The sequence below is a fragment of the Zootoca vivipara genome, chromosome 7 (assembly GCF_963506605.1).
Source record: "Zootoca vivipara chromosome 7, rZooViv1.1, whole genome shotgun sequence".
NCBI classification, from domain to species: Eukaryota; Metazoa; Chordata; class Lepidosauria; order Squamata; family Lacertidae; genus Zootoca; species Zootoca vivipara.
Window position 1 is genome coordinate 74,912,536 of NC_083282.1, and position 20,859 is coordinate 74,933,394.

Sequence of the window (20,859 nt, forward strand, 5' to 3'; positions counted from 1 at the left end):
GGTGTAGAAAAAGGAGAGGCGAGAAAGTCCCATTGTGCAGGTAGAAATCCTTGTGCTGATGGGCTTCATTGGCTATTGCCCTCCATTTCTGCAGTAAATAGTGCATGGGAGCACCTTTGAAGTCTCTGTTAGTCCACAACACATCAGCCGGGTTGCTAGAATATTACTAGAACATTGGCTTTTGCACAGCTGGGGATTTTCCTTGGGTAGTTTCCTTGAGCATATTGCGAGTTCTTTAGTATCCAATCCATAAATTAGGAGCAATAAAGACGAAAGGCTGTTCTGAGTGCAAAGTATGAATGGTGTCACAGGCATGATAAATACCCTTCGGCAATGTCAAATAGACCTTCCACCTTTGGAAAACTGTTGATGGTTGTAGCAAAAGGAAGCAGTCCTTCAGAGCATCAGCGCCACTCTCCCTATTCATGTTTACACAAGCAGAACAGGGCATCAAAGAATGCCTTGAACTTTACTACAGATGCTCTGTTTCTCTTCTACTGCTGTTCTTCCCTTTCTTGTATACCAAATAAGGTCTATTTTCTGCTGTATGTTGCCTGGGGCTTGCCACAAAACATTAGATTTCACTGCGAGTTCCTTGAACAACCCCTGGTCAATTCATCCTCAGCCAGTTCATTATTGCATTGATTCTTTTATTTCTAACAACAACAGCCTGGTTTGAACAATGGTGGATGCTTTCCCCCTTCCCACCCCCAGCTCCCCCATAACTATTCTCCAGTGAAATGATAACACAGAGAAAGAATAACAAGACATGGTTCCTTAGATTACTGCAGCTGCAAAGCATCATTTTTTCCAATGGATGGATTTATAATAGTAGCCACAAGCTGGCATTAAACACATCAGTATTGTACAGTATTAAAACATATGGTCTGGTTTTCCTCGCTGAACGATAACATTGTCTAGCATAATTGCAGGGGAATCAAGGGAGAAGACAGATGTCGGCTGCGATGAGGAGCTGCACTTTAGCTTTCTTCCTCTCTCCCAGCTAAAGACGGTCATTTCTTCTCCCTGTTTCTAGGCAGTTATCTCATCACCAAAGAAATGAGAGCATCTTGGACTTGTGACGATCCTGCTGCTAGGATGAGGCCAGTATATCAACTTCTGAATGGAGCGGGCTGGTTTACAAGCGGCTTCCTCATCCTCTCTGTGGAGGCAACGCACTCAGTGGAATTTCCAACATATTCTGAAAAAGCACAGCTGAATGAGAGGGCCAAACTAGATGTCAAGAGAGGATGGGAGAAAAGCTCACCAATCTCCGGGTTTCTTTTTAATTGAGAAGCAGCCCTCGGAGGCTGTCAGTTTTAATGGGGGAGAAGGGGGTGCTTAATATTTTCCCCTCCCGTTGTTCACCTGATCACATTATCCCTCCCAGAACTGCTTTTCTGGGTCTCTGTATCTATTCCCTTACAGAAGAAAGGTGGGCCCTTTTGACCAGACAGATGGTGAGATATGAACGGGTTGAGATGCTCATTGTGACTGCTATTCTTTTGTTCAAATTGGCAGACTCTCTAATAAAATAATAATAATAATGTCGTCTTCTGCATAATGTCTAGTTTGGGTATGATTTTCTTTGGAGTTTATTTTCATGCATCTGGTTCTGATGTACTTAGGATATGTTTGCCACGTTCAGGTAAAAAATCTGTTGCCTGGACTGATCAATGACTTAAGTGGCGGTACTGAGCACACTTTTCACAGAAATGTGCTTAATGTTACATGTAGTTTGACCTTGGCTTTAAATCAAACATTTTTTTCTTCCCAAACCCCATTTGGGTTTGTTTTTCACAGCTGACACTATGAACACATTTCAGCCTGGGCCGATCCAAACTGAATCAACTTTACAGGAACAGAAAATGCCAAAACCAACTTACAAGAAGACAGGCACAAAACTGAAGTCTCAGATTGCTTGGGAAGGACCCAGGGGGCAGGAAAAGACTTAGGCAACTGTGGGAAGGTCGGCAACCTTCCATCCCCACAGCTGCCTCATTAGGGCAAGATCTACTGGGACAAGTTGTTGTGCTAGGCCTTGCCTCCTAAGTCGACCTTGTTTCCTTGAATAAAGAGTTAATTTCACTGAAGCTGTGTGATTTATTGCCGCCCTACCCCTGATCCCAGCTCCTGGCACCACTCTGGTGCTCCCACCAGTGTTTCTTCAAAACCCCAAGCTTGCCAGCACCCTGACCTACACCAGCCCCGTCCAGGTAAGTTGTAGCGACACTGGTGTTCAGAAGGCGCTCTTTCAGCTCTGTCCCACCACACTGGCCACTACACATATTTTTGATGTGTGGAAATCAGTATGAATGTTTTATTCCCCAGAAAGTGCACTATCAACTGCCGCACCCAGATCTTGCAAAGTAACCTTCATTGCAGCCCTTGAAACTTCACACTTTGGAAGCTATAAAGTACGAAATTTTCCTGGTGGAGCCGGAGCCCCTCCTCAATCAAGGAGGAAAGCAGCACCCCTTCCCCCCCAAAAAACAGGCCAGTTTAAATCCAGCCAGGTAGCTCATTTAGCTCCAGCTGTGTCAATAAATCACGCTGCTACATTTTGGGTCACAGAGGGTCCGTTGCTATTTGGGGATTCATCCACTTACAGAGCTTGGCAGTCGAATTGCAAGTATTGATTTTGCTGGAACAATTTATATCGGACTTAAAGAGAATGTCTTTCTTAAGGTGCTCGGTCCTTTAGCACACAGCTAAGTGGTCCATGGAGAATTTAGGAAGAGTTTAGGTAGAGGTGGGTGACAAGGCTAGTCATAGGAATTTGGGGGGCCCTGTGGCAGGTGGGGGGAAATTAAAATGTCTCCTGCCCTGCACTAGAAAACAATATTATAAAGAACTACCTCCTCCATAATGTCTGGCTAAATTTACTCTATGCCAGATTCCCCCCGATTTCCAGGCATACCTGCCAAGTCTCCCACTGAAAAATGTGGGATCAGCAGCGGCGCGACACCGGAAGTTGCGTAGAAGCAACTTCCGGGACCGCTCTGCCCATGTGTGGGCACCGGAAATCGGGCAGAGCGGCACCGGAAGTCGCTTCTACACATGCCCAGTGGCCATCTTGGTGGTGGCAGCATGGCCGCCAGGCATGTGTAGAAGCAACGTCCGGTGCCGCTCTGCCCGATTTCCGGTGCCCACACATGGGCGGAGCAGCACCCAAAATGGAGGCTCCCTGGCAGGTAGGAAATCCAGGGGATTTCTGGGATTTTTCGCCATTCGGGAGAACAGCGGAAAACGGATTAAAATCCAGGGGTTTCCCGCAAACAACGGGATACTTAGCAGCTAAGTTTCTAGGTGTTTTGGACTACAAATCTCATCAGCCCTGACTACGGTTGATGGGATTTGTAGTCCAAAATGCCCAGAGGACACCAGGCTGGGAAAAGCTGCTTTATGTCCTGATGCCAACAAAATGTGCATTTGCTCAACCCCACCAGGAACATCCAAAGTTGTGGGAGTGAGGGAATCCACATTGTACATAGGTGGTAACAGAGGAGCAAGCAACCCCCTCAGACAAGTAGTGCCCCCTCTTCACTGGACACTTGTGGCTAACTTGAAGGAAAGGCACTTTTCATATGCAAATTATAACTGAATAATGATTTGGGCATTAAGATTTAGGGCTGCAATGCTATGCATGCTGACTTGAAACTTAACTTCATCAAAGCCAGCTGGACTTCCTGCAGAGGGAATGTGTTTAGGGCAGAAGTATTAAAATGAACATTATTCCTGTTTTGGGAATCTAACGTGAGTATAAGGTCACACACACCCTATGAACATAGCTGCCAAGTACCCCGTTTTCCCTGGGAAACCCCCGTTTTTACTTACCTTTTCCCAGTGGTCCCCTGTATCACTTCGTCTCCCGTTTTTCTCCATTATTTTCTCCTGCTGGCGGCCATTTTTTTTCTTTCCGATTTGCCCTTCTATGGGCACAAAAAATGGCCACCCCCGGCTTCAAAAGTCGCATCTACGCATGTCCGGAAGTGCATAGACGTGACTTCCAGTGTCAGTGGCGGCCATTTTTGGTACCCAAAGATGGGCGGAGCGACACCGGAAGTTGCGTCAACGCACTTCCTGACATGCATACAAGCGATTTTTGAAGCTGGCGGCGGCCATTTTTTGTGCCCATAGAAGGGCAAAGCCACACCGGAAGTTACGTCGATGCAACTTCCATTGTCACACGGTTGCCGGTCCCGGATTCTGCAGTCCGGGACTTGGAAGGTAAGCCTATGAACTTTCCTCCCTCTGTGCCTTCCCTCCCCAGCAATCCTCCCCCTCTCTCTCTATCTCTCCCCCCTGGTTCTGCCACTGTAATAGGGAAAACGGAATGAGACTGTTACAGAAGGAGAGGGTGGGAAATCAACACAGGGGTGCCCTAGGCGCTTAGCCTGTGAGTGGACCTTAAAATCCTAGAATGGTAGAATTGGAAGGGCCCATGGGAATCATCTATCACAACCCCCCTGCAATGCAGGAATCCTTTTGCCCAACTTGGGGTTTGAGCCCACAACCCAGAAATAAAGAGTCTCATGCTCTCCAGATTAAGCTACCATCTGGGCTTGCTTCACAAATATGTATTTCCCACAGCTATACCAAAAATCCTTGGAAAAGACCCTGATGTTGGGAAAGATTGCGGGCACTAGGAGAAGGGGACGACAGAGGATGAGATGGTTGGACAGTGTTCTCGAAGCTACGAACATGAGTTTGACCAAACTGCGGGAGGCAGTGCAAGACAGGAGTGCCTGGCGTGCTATGGTCCATGGGGTCACGAAGAGTCGGACACGACTAAACGACTAAACAACATACCAAAAAGCTGGCTTGCTGGGCTGCTCATTTACAGACAGACCTTTCTCCATTGTGTCCCTCAGCAAGCCATGGTCTTCAAGCCAGGCTTCACACTCACAAATGTCCTTCACCCCCATCAAAGGACCTCCTCCCTTGTCCTCGCCCTCACTTGCTTGTTGACCAGCCCCTTTTTCCTGCCCTTTAGTTCTGTTTCCTCATTTGCTCTGTCTCCAAAGCAAGAAATTCTCTGTGACAGTAACCACATTAGCCACCTGACATATGCCTGCCATGTCGTGGGGATTCCCTCCTTTAAAAAAGCAACTTCAGCCCTGGTGGAGATTTCTCGTATTCTGCCACAGACCCATCACTTACCATGCTGGCTATTCCCGTCAGACCCTGGCAGGATCTGAGGAGGCATAAACGTCTTTGGGTCTCGAGCCTGCAGTACTGATTCTGGTTAGATACTCGCGTGGCGATCCCTACGCCACAGGTGGCCGAGCAGGCGGACCACTCAGTGCTCCACTGTTCACATGCATAGGGGATCAATATCGACGCTGTCCCAGGGAGCCTTTGTGCTGAGCAGGGAATGAAAGAAAGGGGCTTCATTAAAATCAGAGGCTGAATCACAAGGGAGAAATTATTAAGAGCAAATGGCAGTAGTGATTAGCAGGAAGCTCTGGAATCTGAGGCATGGGGAGTCGGAAAAATTCAATATAATTAGGTATAATTGGAATGTTTCTTTTAATTAGAATTGTATAATTAATTTGGATAAAGTGTAATTGGGAATAATTTCAATGTGATTTGATGTTGTTTAATTGAAAATTTTAATAAAAATTATTTTAAAAGAAAGAAAGAAAGAAATAAGCTTCATTAAAATGGACACACATAAATTTTGTGGTAACAACCTTCAGAGGGATAGCCTTCTTAGTTTTGTAGCAAAAATGAGAGGGAATTTTTTGGGATTTGAAAAACTCACAGGTTTGGCTGAGGCAGCCTGCCAGGTGGGCAGGGTATAAATAATAAAATTATTATTGTTATTACCATCATCATCATCATCATAATCATTGCTGTGGCATAAGCTTTTGTGAATTAGGACCTCCTCCAGACTGGGGGTGGGTTGTTGTTGCTGTTTTTAGGTTTATTCTGTAACATGTCATGGATGCAATAACAGCATATTGTGGTACACTAATGCCAGTCATAGCTGCCAAGTTATCCCTTTTTTTAAGGGATTTTCCCTTATGCTGAATAGGCTTCCTCGTGAGAAAAGGGAAAACTTGGCAGCTATGATGCCAGTGTACTGGAAGAAGCAAAGATCACCAGTGTCGAAGCAATGATTCTTCAACATCAAATTTGTTGGACTGGTCATGCTGTGTGGATGCCTGATTATCGTCTTCCAAAACAACTACTCTATTCCGAACTTAAAAATGGAAAGCATAATGCCAGTGGTCAACAAAAGAGGTTTAAAGACTCTCTCAAGGCAAATCTAAATAAATGTACTGTAGTATAAACACCAACGATTGGGAAACACTGGCCTGCGAGCACTCCAATTGGAGAACAGCCTTTACCAAAGGTGTCATGGGCTTTGAAGACGCTCAAACTCAGGATGAAAGGGAGAAATGTGCTAAGAGAAAGGCACGCTTGGCAATCCCTCACCATGATCAACTCCCACCCGGAAATCTATGTCCCCACTGTGGAAGGACATGTGGATTCAGAATTGGCCTCCACAGGCACTTACAAACCCACTCTTAAAACTGTGTTTATGGAAGACAATCTTACTCGGCTATGAGTGATTGCCAAAGAAGAAAGATTTGTGGTGGATTTATATTGGACTGTCCACATATCATTCTGCTTTATTAGTAGTTCTACAATGTTTCCCAAATGTTTTTGTTTTGTTTTTTGGTTTCAGAGTTTTAAAGCTCAACTTGTGCTGTGCCAATAGCTCAACTTATTGAGAGCAGCAACACAACAATATTTACATTTGGGGAAGAAACAAGCATAAGGAGGAAGATGGTGAGGTTTTTTTTTATAATCGTCATCAGAAATCACCCACCCCAGAAAAAACAAGTTCTCTCAGGCTTCCTTTTCACAGAAGAGGTGGAGGAGAGAGTTATAGGAAACTGAATCCGAAGAAGAGGGGATCGCTTGCCCCTAATGAGTCCTGCCAGTACAAAGGCTTCCTCTTGCTCTATGGAGCTTTCCCACCTTTCCTCCTCTTGTGCCCCCAGAAATTGGCTTGGGATTTCAGTGTCAGGAGAAGCCTCAGAACAGTGTGTGGGGTGAGGACAGGGGGGATTATTCCATCTGGTAAACTGCAATACTTGCACTGATAGAATGTTCACCAAGTGCAAGGTTGAATTCCACCCAGGGATTTCTGAAATAGCTCCTTGGTTCCATTCTTAGCAAGGTCTTCCGAAGGAGGAATCTGCACATGATTTGTCCAGTGAACTTTCAGTTCCAGCAAGTGCCAATGTGCACTGAATCATCTAACTCCAGTTGAGGATCTAAGCTGCACAACCTCTGAAGCAAATGCTTTTAAGGCCTAGACCAGCAGCACCTGAACAGCAGGCTGTGCATGTACATACAAGTCACCTGGCCACAGTCTTCCCCACGATGGGGAGATGTGTTGTGCTTGTTTAAATTACAGCAATTACTTCTAAACCTGCAATATAAATCAGTGCATGCATATTCCAGGAAACTCTAGAGCCTCCCTTTAGGCAATGCCTTTCCTCTTTTTTTGGCAATGTCTAAGTAGCCACCCTTGCAAACCCCCTCATTTACGTGCTATGGTCCATGGGGTCACGAAGAGTCGGACACGACTAAACGACTAAACAACAACAACAACACCTTTTCAGCTCTGGCTACCAGGCTAGTGCTTAAATGCAAGGCTGGTTTGAGCCATAACTTCAACAACAAAGTGATGACCGAAAAGGTGGGCCAGGACCTGTTGAGTGTTACCTGCCATGGTATCTGGCAAGATCTGCCTGTCTTGACTTTCACAAATCCATTCCTGGCAGCACTTTCCTGGGATCTCCACACGCCTTGGATGGGGGCAATCTGGAGTGGGGAGGCGAACATCCTCGCTGCAGAGGGGGACACATGTGAAACCTCCTCCTGAGCAGCGGCACTGGAGCTTACAGCTTGGCTGGAACACTTCCCCATCCCGATAGATCTTCCCATTCACTTCGCAGCTGTCGTCGTCCTCCTCATCTGTAGTCCACATTCGGAGTAGCCAGAAAGAATGGGAAATCAAATGTAGGCATTCAGTCTGTAACAGAGCTACTACATAATATGATCAGCAATGGAATATGGTACCTCCACATTCTGAAACTGAAATTGGCTCTGCGTTGTTGTTTTTTGGAGAGGGAATTTCTCCACTGAATTCCCTACATATGTATCAGGAATTAGGGTCAGAAACGCAGTACATTTAAGCCTAAAAGCCAAAAAACTAAAAAGGTTATTTAAAACTCAACATTTTGGGCCAAAAGGCTAGTTATAAGACTGATGAGTTCATATATCTTCTTCCACTGCAAGAACAGGTGAGAGGTACATTGTTCCTAATGATTATGAGAAACATTTTTGTGTCAGAGATTCTCCTACAGACGCAACTCCACAAACCAGAAGGTTGGCTATACAATATAAGGTGGAGTGAAAAGCAGTTACACAATCAGGCCTTGTGTTGGCCTTCCATCTGGATTTTCCACTGTGGCACAGTCTTCCATGGAGAAGCTCAGAAGCCAAGAAATCCATTGGCAACATTCCAAAGTTGGAATGGGAAGTGAAATCTGAACAATTTCAGACCAGGTTATTTGAAGAATCTCCTGCACTCATATGAACATGGCAGCCCAAAACAATTTACATAGAAATCTGTCTTATATGGAGTCAGACCACTGGTCTATCAAAGACATCCAGACTGCCGCAATTTTCAGGTGGGATTCAACCACACACCTGCAAATACATGTTGCACGATTAAAGCTGATTTGGAGCTGTTGCGCAACAAATCTGCTTCCTCAAAAGATCTGATTGTTTGCAACAGGGGAAGTGGCAGGGAAAGTCAGTGGAAAGTCTGGGACAACACTTGCTTTGATGCGGCATCATCTAATTTCATGGCAAACAAACCAGGATGGATGCCCAATAAACAGCTCATTTGGAAGGGTGGAAGCTCAGGACTATCTACACCAGTGGTTCCCAAATTTCCCCTGCCCAGGAGCATTTGAAAATTGCAGATCGTCTTGGTGGAAAATTAAACAATATGAATATTTATTGCTGATATGGAACAAACCACCCAAATGAAGCTCAAAAGAAGGTCCACAGACCACATTTTTTGGATCCCCTGACAAGCACAGCCTTGTTTCCTGCTAGGATGGAGGTCTATAGTTCAGTGACAGAACTTTGCTTTCCATGCAGAGAGTTCCAGATGCAATTTCTGGCATCTCTAGTTAAAATGATATCAGGAATGATATGAAAGACTTCTGCCTGAGAACTTGGGAGTGCCACCTGCTAGGGCTGAAAATACAAGGCTAGCTAGATAAATGGTTTCTGACCTGGCAGCTTCTGATATCCCTGTTTTGTTTGATTGCCCAATGGACTAATACCCAAGCTAAGCCCGACTCCATCCTCAGAGTGTGGGATCCCTATCTTTCCAAGAGTTGGTCACAGGTCTCCTGCTCTTTCTAGAAAGCTTTTAAAAAACGGGAAAGTCATTTTGCTCCAAGTTAGGTCTTGTTATTTTGTAAAAGGCTGATATTTGTTTAACTCACATCCCTGTCAGCTGACCTGAACTCTCCAAGTAGGACAGGAAATCGGGGCGTATTTGCTGAGTTTTGTTTGCATTCCTGCCTGCTGCCATGGGAGCTCCAGGGGAAGAATAGAGAAGACACAGTCGTGACATAAAGCCAAGCCTGCACTGTGTACCAACTTACAGGACTGTCGTCACAGCCTCTGATTTATGGCCCTGTGAGAGCATCATCATCCCTTTCTATTGAAATGTCCACCAAAGGGTGTGAATGTTTGGAATCGCCAGCGCGGACCAATGTGCCATTCGACACTCAGGATTTTCACGCATGTCAACAGAGGTGAGGGCAAAGGGAGAAGATTGGTTCACCGAGTGCTGATGTCACAATGACACTTAACTATTTGGTGAGTGAAATATTCTTCTTTACTAGTACTTCTCAGGATATGGAACACTTTCTGTCTTGCTACAGCTGTTCATAATTATTAGGTATGAGTATAATAGCAGCAGGGTATCTGGAATTTAGATCAGGACCATGGCACAGAGGAACAAAGTTTTAACCCTTTCCACACAACTTTTCCTGATTAAAAGCTACACAACACCTGCATGTCTTGCCGTAAAGGACCAATAGAAACTTCTTGAGAGAGGGATGTTAACTGAAAAGAATAATATGTGAGATTGAAAAATCCACCCCAGCGTTGCAGTCCCAGTTCAAATTCCTCTCCCTGCTACCCTGTAATTCCCACAGTTACGATTAACACTTTTAAAACACAAGATATTCATGAATGATGGCTAGCCATATGTACTTTGGCCCCGACTCACAGATCTAATAAAGATTTTGGAGTGCAACATGCTATTGGACTCTTGTGTCTCAAGGGCACCCTGCAGCTTTCCTAAGCTTTTTAGGCATTCTTTCCGTATGCATTAGACATTTCTGGCTTTGCCCAGTTCGAGGGAACCAGTTCCATCCCGCTAAATGACAGAGGGGCTCCTGCAAAGAGAGGCAAGAAGGAATAGCTCACAATTGCAGGTTCCTCCTCTCCCCATCAGGGCAGCGCTGTAATCGCAGACAAGTCCTTGGCTCCTGTCGCACACATATAGATAGCTGCAGGGCTCTCCCAGTCTGCGGGCACATATGTTGCAGCAGCCGCATCCGTCCAGAACTAAGGAGGAGCCAGGAGGGCAACGTGGAGGGATCCATGGGCAGTAGCATGGAGTCTGGCAAAGCTGTGCATACACCTGGAGAGAGAGAGAGAGAGAGAGAATATAGGGACATGGCGAAACGAGGATATAGTGACACTGAATGCCTTTCATTTTGGGGAACACAAACCATGGCTACTAGCAGCATTCCCCTGAATACCAGTTACTGGGAATCACAGGTAGAGAGAGGGCTGTTGTGCTCAAGTCTTGCATGTCATAGAATCATAGAATTGAAGAGTTAGAAGGGACCCCATGGGTCATCTAGTCCAACCCCGTGCAACGCAGGAATCTCAGCTAAAGCATCCATGACAGATGGCCGTCCAACCTCTGCTTAAAAACCTCCAAGGAAGGAGAGTCCACAGCCTCCCAAGGGAGACCGCTCCACTGTCGAAAAAGCTCTTACTGTCAGGAAGTTTTTAGTTTGAATCTCCTTTGTGGACTTCCCCTAGGTATCTCACCACAGTGAGAGCAACATGCTGGCTAAATGGCCCTTTGGCCTACTCCAGCAGGTCTCTTCTGATGTCCCTACACTTTGGGGCACAATTCACCAAGACACTCTGCTTTATAATCCCTCTCCAGGGGTCGGCTGAGGAGCACAATAGGCCACCTTCCAGGCAGAGGCCTAACTATTGATTTGGCAAGAACTGTTCTTTGTGCGACTGACTCCTCTAAGTAGTTGAACCCCACCAAATATCAATCAAAGCTAAGGATACGTAGCAGTTAATAGGATAGGGACTCTCACAAACAACAATACCAGGAGAATCACATGACCTAAGCTCACCTCTGTATTGATGGTCAACTTTGATTTTGACATTGGCTTTATTGTGTTTTGGTTACTGACCACTGACTGAATAATTAAGCACATTAACATGGGGTGGATATACTTAGATGTTTGCGTAAGTTTCTGTTTAGTATCAGCTAGTTGTTCTGTAGAAGCAGCATCGAACAAGTATCCAGGGCCGGCTCTAGGGGTAGTCTGGGTGGCGCGGGGTGCCAGGGCGCCTGCCCACCAGCCGCGGCAAGAAATGGAGTGGGGCGGGGGCACCGGAGCGATCTCCGCACCACGGCGCCAGGGCGCCCAACGTGCTTGAGATGGCCCTGCAAGTATCCAATTGAGTGTCCTCTGGCATAACTCATGACAAAGGCTAGACAATTCTGTGCCTTTGTAAAGTTGTTACATCAATTAGGAGAGGAGAAAGATAAACAAATAGTTTTCTGCATCTTCCTAGCTTCCTAAAATACATGGGCACAAGAAATCATCTACACTTGAGATCTGTGCTCTGCACAGAGATGTTAATTTTTTTGTAGAAAATGTGACATTATAGAACACTGTTAGTTTGGAAACACCACGCTTGATTTAGCGACAGTGCTTTTTCAATCTTGACAAATCATTAAATCATTGAATTATTTAAGTAGTGAAGGGAATACAAATAAAATTCAACCAGTTGGCACTGATAGTACTCTAGCCATATGTCCTCTTTTCCCAGGACACGCCCTCTTTTTCATGGGTATGTAAAATGAGTGTTAAAAGTTAAAAGTAGAAGTCAGGCAAATGTGTCCTCTTTTCTGCTCTTCAAAATATGACAACCCTACTAGAGCCACAGTCACACATCATGATGAGCCGTACGCCACTCGTGCTTTGCTCCTCATTCCTCTCTGCTTTAACACTGAGGAAACAAATAATGATTCGTGGTCTAGCATTACATCTCAAACAAGCACATGCAAGCATTTTTATTTATGCATAGCAACTTCACCCCGCTCTTCAGACAAAAAGACTCTGGAGTGGCTTATATACAATCATTTAATGGATAACTAACTAAAAGACATGGCACAGAAGGGGAAAGGAATGGGGAGGAAAGATGAAAAAAGCCAACTCAGGTTAGATTCAGGAACACCTGGGCTCAAATCTCCATTCAACTTAAAATAAAATTCCTTCAGTAGCACCTTAAAGACCAACTAAGTTTTTATTTTGGTATGAGCTTTCGTGTGCATGCACACTTCTTCAGATACTTCTTCCATTCAACTTAGTCTGCCTCACAGGAGGCAAACCACTTCCCTGAGCTCAGCAAAGGAAGGAAGGGATAAAAACATAATGAATGAGCAAATGAACTCCTTGACACTGCCGGTGAGTAAGGCCTTGAGGTAAGAAGAGAGGCAGTGGACACTTTAAAGCAAACAGGGAAGGGAAGTGGTGAATCAAGACCCCCCCCCCCAAAAAAAGCAATGTGTTTAGTATGGATACAGCCTGCCTCACTCCTTTTCTGATGAAGTGAAAAGGGGACTAGTGTCTATGGTAATTCACACTTGCGCTACTCAGTAGACAGGGGTGAAAGATTATAAGAGAAGCTGCCTTCTTAAGAATCTGCTCAAGGTGAGCTTCTTTGTCAGTGTTTCTTCTTTATGGGGATCTATTTGCATTCGAAAGAAAATAATGTCATTGGGATGCTAATGTGTTCAGCATCTCTAGCAGTGTAACTCATCAAATGATGCCCTTTCATCTCCCTCACAGAATTTGGAAACAAAACCTACCTAGAGTCACTCACAGGAGTGCTATTTGAATAATCTAAAAATTGATCAATTGTGCTACCCCTGGCATTAAGTCTTACCGAGAGTGTGCAGTAAGGAAAAGCAAACCACGCCTTTATATTTCCTAGGATAATATGAAACAAGCTTTCTTTTGTTGATAATTTTGTTGTTTCTTTTGTTGTTTGTTGATAATATGAAACAAGCTTTCTTTTAATATGATCTAGCTTTCTTTTGTGCCTTGCTTCCCCCCCCCCCCCCCGCAGGACCAATTGCAGTCATCAGCAGTCGTTAACAGCCATCAACAGGTTCACCACTCCTATCAGCCCATCACCCATTCCCACCCACCCCCACCCTCTGAATATAAATAAGGGTCTGGTTGATTCTGTTTCAGTGTATCTGACGAAGTGTGCATGCACACGAAAGCTCATACCAAAATAAAATTTTAGTTGGTCTTTAAGGTGCTACTGAAGGAATTTTTTTATTTTGCTTCGACTCAGACCAACACGGCTACCTACCTACCTGTAACATGAAACAAACAGGGATTGATGTCATTGGGATAGAATGCACAGCTTCTTATAGCTGTTGATGTGTAGTATTTGTTTTAATGGGCTTGCTGCTCTCCACCACAGGCTATTCTTGGATGTAAATATGCTGAAAATCTGCTGTGATCTGATTAATTTTACCTCTCCTAGGCTTTTTTTCTGGGTTGCTGTGTCCTTCAGTAACACCTGGTTGTATTTTCACACAGGTATCCAGTCCATGCTTTACATATTTTTAAAAACAGGCAACTGCAACAACCTCAGCACTTACGGTGTGTTTCCAAAATCTGAAACTGAAGCAGTACTGTATTCTAAAACCACTGGAAAACTCTCAAGTGATTAAATTGTTCTCTGGTGTGTGTGTGTGTGTGTGTGTGTGTACATGTTAAACGAACTATGTTGTTCATCTTGTGCAATCCTGCAGGAGGCATCAGCTGTACATGTGCTTCTCAGTATTTCCCAGAGCAAAAGTTGGACAACAATTGAGCAACATTGAAAAATAATGCCAGCTGCTTGGCTTTGTGCCTCTTGAGGTTGTAAAACAGAGAACTGAGTGTGCAGAAGAAACTATTTAATTGATTACTATGCAGGCTCCTCAGCTAGCATAAGCATGACTTTGGTACCGGCACAATTAATGAAGTAGATCCAAGTACAGGGATTTAAAATATGGGAACAATGGTGCTAAAGGATAAAAGTTGGCCATTCAACATTTATTCACAATAGCACATTCTCTATGGTTTGCACAGATGTGACACTTAAGCATGCACACTAAAAAGACACATTAGTGTTTGAAGACATCCTTTAATTATTCCAGTTGCCAAAGTGAAGTTGCTTGATTATAAATTGTTTTGTAAGTGGGGGAGGGGGGGAAGATCCTTGCTATCTAAACAAACATTCCCAGCTTCCTTACCTTGGAAAGGAGACAAAGGAAGGAGATCAAGAGAAGCTGGAGTTTCATTCTGACACTTCACCACATCCCTCCCCAGGCAGTTTGGAGACAGCAGCGTGTCTGAAGTTTTTAAAGTCTGCGAGTAAAGCCCTGCAAGTGTTTATACTCTTCCCTGCTCTGATGTCACTCCTAGGCTCCAGTATAAACACGAGTAGGTTTGGACAAGCATCAAGTTGTTTCTTTTTCTTCCTCTCTCCCCCCCCCCCAACATTCCAGTTAACATTTCCATTCACCTCAAGGTGAGAACATGCAACCCATTCACAAAGCACAGAAGGGAAGTTTTGCTGTGCTGATCGCAGAGAAGCAGAACAGAAGCAGCAAAGGTATCGAACAGTAAGTGTATCTTTTAATGGGAGAGCTACTCTTCTCGGTGTATTTGTGTGCTCTCAGCAAGATGAGAGATCTCTCCACAGAGATCTTTGAGGAGCAGAGAGGTTCTGTGTATTGTGGAAGCCTGCACACTTTGAGCACCTTTGCACCCAAGTGGAAGCTTGCAAGAGAGGTTGGATAATAGCATGGGTAGGCAAACTAAGGCCCAGGGGCCGGATCCGGCCCAATGGCCTTCTAAATCTGGCCAGTGGACGGTCCGGGAATCACCGTGTTTTTACATGAGTAGAATGTGTGTTTTTATTTTAAATGCATCTCTGGTTTATTTGTGGGGCATAGGAATTCATTCATTTTTTTTCTTTCCAAAATATAGTCCAGCCTCCCACAAGGTCTGAGGGACAGTGGACCGGCCCCTTGCTGAAAAAGTTTGCTGACCCCTGGATTATAGCAGCTGACCACTGCCAATGACTGTAGACCCAGACCAGGGAAGGGAACATTAGAGGCGCCAGGGGCAACTAAGGCAGTGCCAGATGCAGGCAATGCTCCTGAATGCCAAGCAGCGTCCCGGTCAAATATATCATGCCAGATTGGGAGCTCATGGGTATGCAGCCATAGCTGCACCCATTGGTGCACAGAGCCCCATTCCAGTGGTGTAGCATGGGGGCAGGGGAGCTATGGCCCCGCGTGAACATTTCTGAGGAGGCGCAACCAGGCACTCCCACGATGGGCTCCCTCTTTCTGCTCCCAGCCAGTGAAAGGATGTCTGTGTGCCCTTTGCCCCTGGGCCAGCCAAGAGGGAGGAGAGGCTGCTGCCACCACTGCCCACCAAGGAGGAAGGGAGGAAGAGGAAGGCAGTAAAGCACTGCCAGAGCCATGTGACCTGGTCGCCTTTGTGTTTCTCTGCTTTATCTCTGCTCCCAGGTTGGGGCTAGTTTGCAATGAGAGACTCCCTTGATTGGACGCTGGCCTGAGAAGGGCTGGCCGCTGCCCAGTCCACCAGGGGGCACAACACTTGCCTCGCCTTGGGTGCCAGCAACCCATGCTATGTCCCAGCCCAGCCCCATTCTGCCTCGATAATTGCTCAATGACTGCAGGCTACCCTCCTCTCCAGCTTACGAGCTGCCATTGCTTGCACCTTTTCTTGATTATTTGAACACTTGTTTCCTCTTCACAAGGTTGCCTCTACCTGTCAGCTCAGTGGAGGGAGGAGGGGCTGCATCTGCTGACCCCGACATCATATTGCACCCTATCCCCCCCCCAAAAAAACTGCCAAGTCTCCCATTTCCCCCGGGAAATCCCTGTTTTTCCAGCTGTTCCTAGCTGAAAAAACGGATTTTTTTTGTTTTTTCCCAGTTTATTCTGGCGCGGCGGCCATTTTGGAACTGGGAGGAGCATGCTCAGAAGCGACTTTTGATGCTGCTCTGCCCAGTTCCAAAATGGCTGCAGTGCGACTTCTGGCGCGGCGGCCATTTTGGAACTGGGCAAAGCAGCATCAAAAGTCACTTCTGAGCATGCTCCGCCCAGTTCCAAAATGGCGGCAGCGCTACTTCCGTTCTGCTATTTCCGGCCCGGTCCCTTATTTCTCTGACAGCAACTTGGCAGGTATGCCCCCCCACACACACATTGGTGAATTCGGCACTACATGAAAAAGGGAATCCAGATTGCATGGAGTTCTCAATCACATGAAATCCTATGAGCATGCAACAGGACATCCTCTTTGCAGATGTCATGCAGAGTAAGTTGGTGGGGGCATAAGGTCAATAGCTTTGCTCCCCACCCCATTTAGGCTGTATGTGGAGGTGACTTGTGAAAAAGGCTATGATGGACCACAGAATAATGTGTCTCTTAATTTCATTGAAAAGCATTGCAACTTGGGCGCTGCGATGGCTCTGCACAAGCCCACCACTTCCTTCTGTAGTCATTATCTTATAATTTGGGTCCTCCCTGCAAGAGAGGGCATGCGTTTCGGTGGGACCCGGCAATCAGGCCTAGGTGTTGGGGCGGGGACAATTGAAGCAGCCACAACACCCTATTGGTGGTCCCTCTGACGGGGAGCAATTGGGCTAAGGGCATGCCAGTAAAGGGTCAGAGGGACCACTATTTAACTGCTGCACGTGACCCTAGAGATCTTCTTTTCGGGACACAGTGCATCAGAACACCTGCCCACCTCTCCCTAATTTAGGGCTTGCGCTTGACCTTGCTATGCCGTTGTGTGTCGTCTGTCTTTGGGACAGGGGCACGGCAGGAATTTCCCCCATTTGGCTGATTGGCGGGTGCCACTTGGCTTTCGCCTGCCGCGTAGCAAATCGTCACAACTTGTAAGGTTGACGGATAGGCTCTGGTTCCGGTTGATAGGGGTGACAGGATTCCTAGCCAACCCTATGCACGGGTATTCCTGTAAAAGGAATCCATGGACCTCTGGTTGGTTTTCCCCAAGCGGGGTTGTGCCCTGATCCAGAGTTCAGGGCACATCTGGGGGAAAGCAGGTTCTCTCCATAGGAGAGAACATGGGTTGCGGCAGGGCTAACAAGATGACCAAGGGTTTGGGGGCGGGTCTGATATTTGGCCTTGATTGGTGGTTTAATTGTTGCTGGGGATTTTTGCTTGTTGCAATTTGTTGACTGACAGCCCTGGCTACGTTTAAGCTGAAGGAGCAGTTTGTGTTATCTCTTTGCTGCTCGCTTCGAATCTCCCGCCCACCCTCCGCTTTCTTTAGGCCCCTTTGCTTTGACCTTGCAGTGCCTGTCTAAGGGTCGCCTGTATTCAGGGGCCTGGTAGGAATTTTGCCACTTGACTGATTGGCTGGTGTCAGGTGGTTTTTGTCTACCATACTGCAATTAGTCACAACTTGTAAGGTTGCGGTTAGTCATTGGTTCAAATAATTGGTCGAGGGGTACGGATTTTGGCTGGGCCTGACCCTCATGTGATTGCTGCTGCCATATACCCTGTGTGAGGGACAAGGGATACAGGGAAGTCCCTCCCATCTTAAGTTCCAGCCCATCACCAAGCGCTGGAGAGAGTAAGGAGAGCTCTGCCTCCAGCGGAGAGTCAGGAAGTGGTGTCCGAGGCTCAGGCAGGGTTGTGGAGCCCATGCCTCAGGTGGGACAGGAAGTTGGACGCACGGGGGGGAGGCCAATCCCCCCAACTCCCGAATTGCGACGCAAACGTAGGGGGAAGAGGTTGGGTCTGCCAAAGTTGTGGTGCTGGAAGAAAACGCGCCAATCGCCATTCGGGAGTTCTGACACCTCACCTTAAGGATGCATTTTCATTGCTCTGAACACTGTAAATAATCAGCACTTAATAAAAGCCTTAAAAGACCATGCTGGAGTCGTTACTCTAGAGTAGCCACACCAAGCCCTCAGACAGCAACTCCCGAATCTTTTTTTGGCTACTTTGGAGTGCAGCGATGAGCGCTCAAGAGGCTGAGCATTGGAGGCTGGAGGCCGAAGCAGCGAAGCAGGAGCTACAGAACCTCACAGCGCACGCACAGCAGCAATTGCATGCCGCTCAGGAGGAAGCGCGAGGGGCGCAGGAGGAGCTGAACAAGCTGGTGGACCAGGTGAGGACAAAAGAGGAGACTGAGAAACAGCTAAGGGTGATGGTATTAGACCTGCAGAAAAAGTTGGAAGAGGAGAAAGCCGCTAGAGGTGGGGGGGCACCCCAGCCGCAGCTAGTCCAAGTGAGAAGGGGACAGAGCCTAGTCACCAAGTTCAGCGGAGACCCGAGGGAGTACCTCGGATTCGAGACAGAAATAAATTATGCGCTGGAATTGCATGCAGCAGAATTCCCAGATGACGCGCACAGAGTCTACTTTATCATAGAGCATTTGACGGGGGCCGCCCGAGAATGGGTAAGACCGCTCATCGCGCAAAAAAATCCTTGCATGAAGAACGCAACTTTATTTCTAGAAGCTTTAAAATTAATGTACGCTAGCGACAGTGAAATGGAGGCCACTAAACAGGAGCTTCATGACTTAACCCAAGGAAAATCGACAGTTAGGGACTACTGGGCGAAATTCACCATGCTGGTGCACAAACTGGGGTGGGATCTGAACAGTGAGCCAGTGAAATCAGCCTTCTACCTGGGTTTGCATGCAGACGTTAAGGATGAGCTGGCAAGAGGTCCTAGACCGCAGACTATGGATCAGCTCAGCAAAGCGGCGCTAGCGGTGGGGGTGAGACAGGAATCCAGATGGTATGACAAACAAGCGACGCGCGCAGCAAAACCTTGGTTCCCACGCTCTCAGGACAGACCACATCACCAAACCCCACCCCAGGGACCGCCCCCAGACCCGCCCAGACCAAGCCCAGAGCCGGAACCGATGGAGATTGGGGGAGCGCGCGCGCGGGCTTTTCAAACCCCGGCGGCGCCAAGACGCAAGGAGGGAAGAGGCGGGAATTGCTTTCTCTGCAACTCCCCCCGGCATCGCGTCAGAGACTGCCCTCATCGCAGAGAGTGGCAAGGAAAGGCGGGAACGGTTGTACCTTCCCCCACTGACGTAGCACCACAGCAGGGAAACGAGACAGCCTGGCTGCAGGAGACAAGGGGCAGCAGCCAGGCACAGTCAGCAGTGAACAGCCCCAGCCCGCCCACCCGCACAGAGAGGAGCAGAGCCAGCCCACCCCTCCCAGAGCAGGAGTGGTTCTAGAAGTCACACTGACGCTCCCAAATGGCTATCCCCTGACAGTCCTCGCCTTAATTGACAGTGGTGCCTCAGCCAACTTCTTCTCGAGAAACTTTGCAGAAGAGCACCAGATCCAACTTCTGCAGCTGGATTTTCCCCTGCATGTGGCCACCATTGATGGCAGAGAGTTGCTGGGAGGGGCCATCACTCATCAACCCCCCCCATGAGAATGACAGTGGGAAGGCACTCAGAGACACTGGCTTTCAACGTCACGACCATCTCAGACCCCCCCATCGTTTTGGGAATGAGCTGGCTGGCGCGCCACGACCCCTCCATAAGTTGGCACCAGAGATGCATCACGTTTGGGTCGGACTTTTGTCTGGAACATTGCATGCAGCACCAACCAGGGGAGGGGCCTCCGATAGCCACGGTGGCCACCATGCACGTCAAAGGGGGTGAGGCGATACCCAAGCCGTACTGGGACCTGCAGGAGGTCTTCAGCGAAGCGGAGTCCGACCACCTACCTCCACACAGGCCTTTTGACTGCCAGATCAACCTGGTGCCTGGGGCAACGATACCCCCAGCCAAGCTGTACGCCATGTCAGACCAGGAACTGGAGGATCTGCGCGCTTTCATCGACAAGAACCTCAAGCGGGGGTTCATCAGAGAAAGCAAGGCAGCAGGGGGCAGCCCGGTCTTCTGGGTGGACAAGAAAGACACGCAACAGCGCCGTCTGGTGGTGGATTTTAGACGGCTGAATTCAGTGACAGAGCCAGTGGCTTTCCCCATGCCCAGAGTGGATGATCTTCTGACAGCGGCACGCAGGGGCAAGATTTTCACCAAGCTAGACCTAAGAGGGGCGTACAACTTGATCAGGATCCGGGAGGGCGATGAATGGAAAACCACGATGTTCACGCCTCTGGGCTCTTTTGAATATCTGGTGATGCCCTTTGGGTTGCAAGGGGGCTCAGCCTGCTTCCAGGCCTTCATGCACCACGTCCTGGGGTCCCTCCTCTTCAAGAACTGCTTGGTCTTTCTGGATGACATCCTTATCTATTCCAATGACCCAGTGCAGCATGTGAAGGATGTCAGGGAGGTGTTGCAGCGCCTGAAGGACAACCACCTGTATGTGAAGCTGGAGAAGTGCAAGTTTCACACCAAGGAGGTGGACTTC

General features: G+C 47.4%; 1 protein-coding gene and 1 long non-coding RNA gene across 5 annotated transcripts in view; one reads left to right on the top strand and one right to left on the bottom strand.

Annotated features, from left to right (window-relative positions):
* Positions 1-674: 674 nt before the first annotated feature.
* On the bottom strand, positions 675-14,816 carry CCN5 (cellular communication network factor 5). Of its 2 annotated transcripts, none has more exons than XM_035123992.2 (5): positions 14,696-14,816; positions 10,543-10,759; positions 7,747-7,998; positions 5,164-5,366; positions 675-1,201 (listed from the first exon to the last, which is right to left on the bottom strand). In XM_035123992.2, exons 1-5 carry the CDS (start codon positions 14,741-14,743, stop codon positions 1,154-1,156), a joined length of 768 nt encoding a protein of 255 aa, XP_034979883.2. In that variant the 5' UTR covers positions 14,744-14,816; the 3' UTR covers positions 675-1,153. The 2 variants fall into 2 exon arrangements, with proteins under 2 accessions (XP_034979883.2, XP_034979884.2); XM_035123993.2 differs by having other exon boundaries at positions 678-1,162.
* LOC132592454 (uncharacterized) overlaps positions 9,664-20,859 on the top strand; it is a 33,476-nt gene continuing 22,280 nt past the window's right edge. For 2 of the 3 annotated variants that reach the window (XR_009557935.1, XR_009557936.1), the window contains exons 1-2: positions 9,664-9,927; positions 14,951-15,067. This is a non-coding gene — a long non-coding RNA (uncharacterized LOC132592454). The remainder of the gene's footprint in view (positions 9,928-14,950; positions 15,068-20,859) is intronic. The other variant, XR_009557937.1, reaches the window with a different exon arrangement.

What these genes read in the sequence shown, in the direction of transcription:
- CCN5 (XM_035123992.2), bottom strand. Translation starts at nt 14,743, where the DNA reads ATGAAACTCCAGCTTCTCTTGATCTCCTTCCTTTGTCTCCTTTCCAAG. An exon ending in GAGAGGAGGAACCTGCAATT is followed by an intron (nt 7,999 to 10,542) that starts GTGAGCTATTCC and finishes TGTGGACTACAG; the next exon opens with ATGAGGAGGACGACGACAGC. An exon ending in CTTGCCAGATACCATGGCAG is followed by an intron (nt 5,367 to 7,746) that starts GTAACACTCAAC and finishes TTCCCTGCTCAG; the next exon opens with CACAAAGGCTCCCTGGGACA.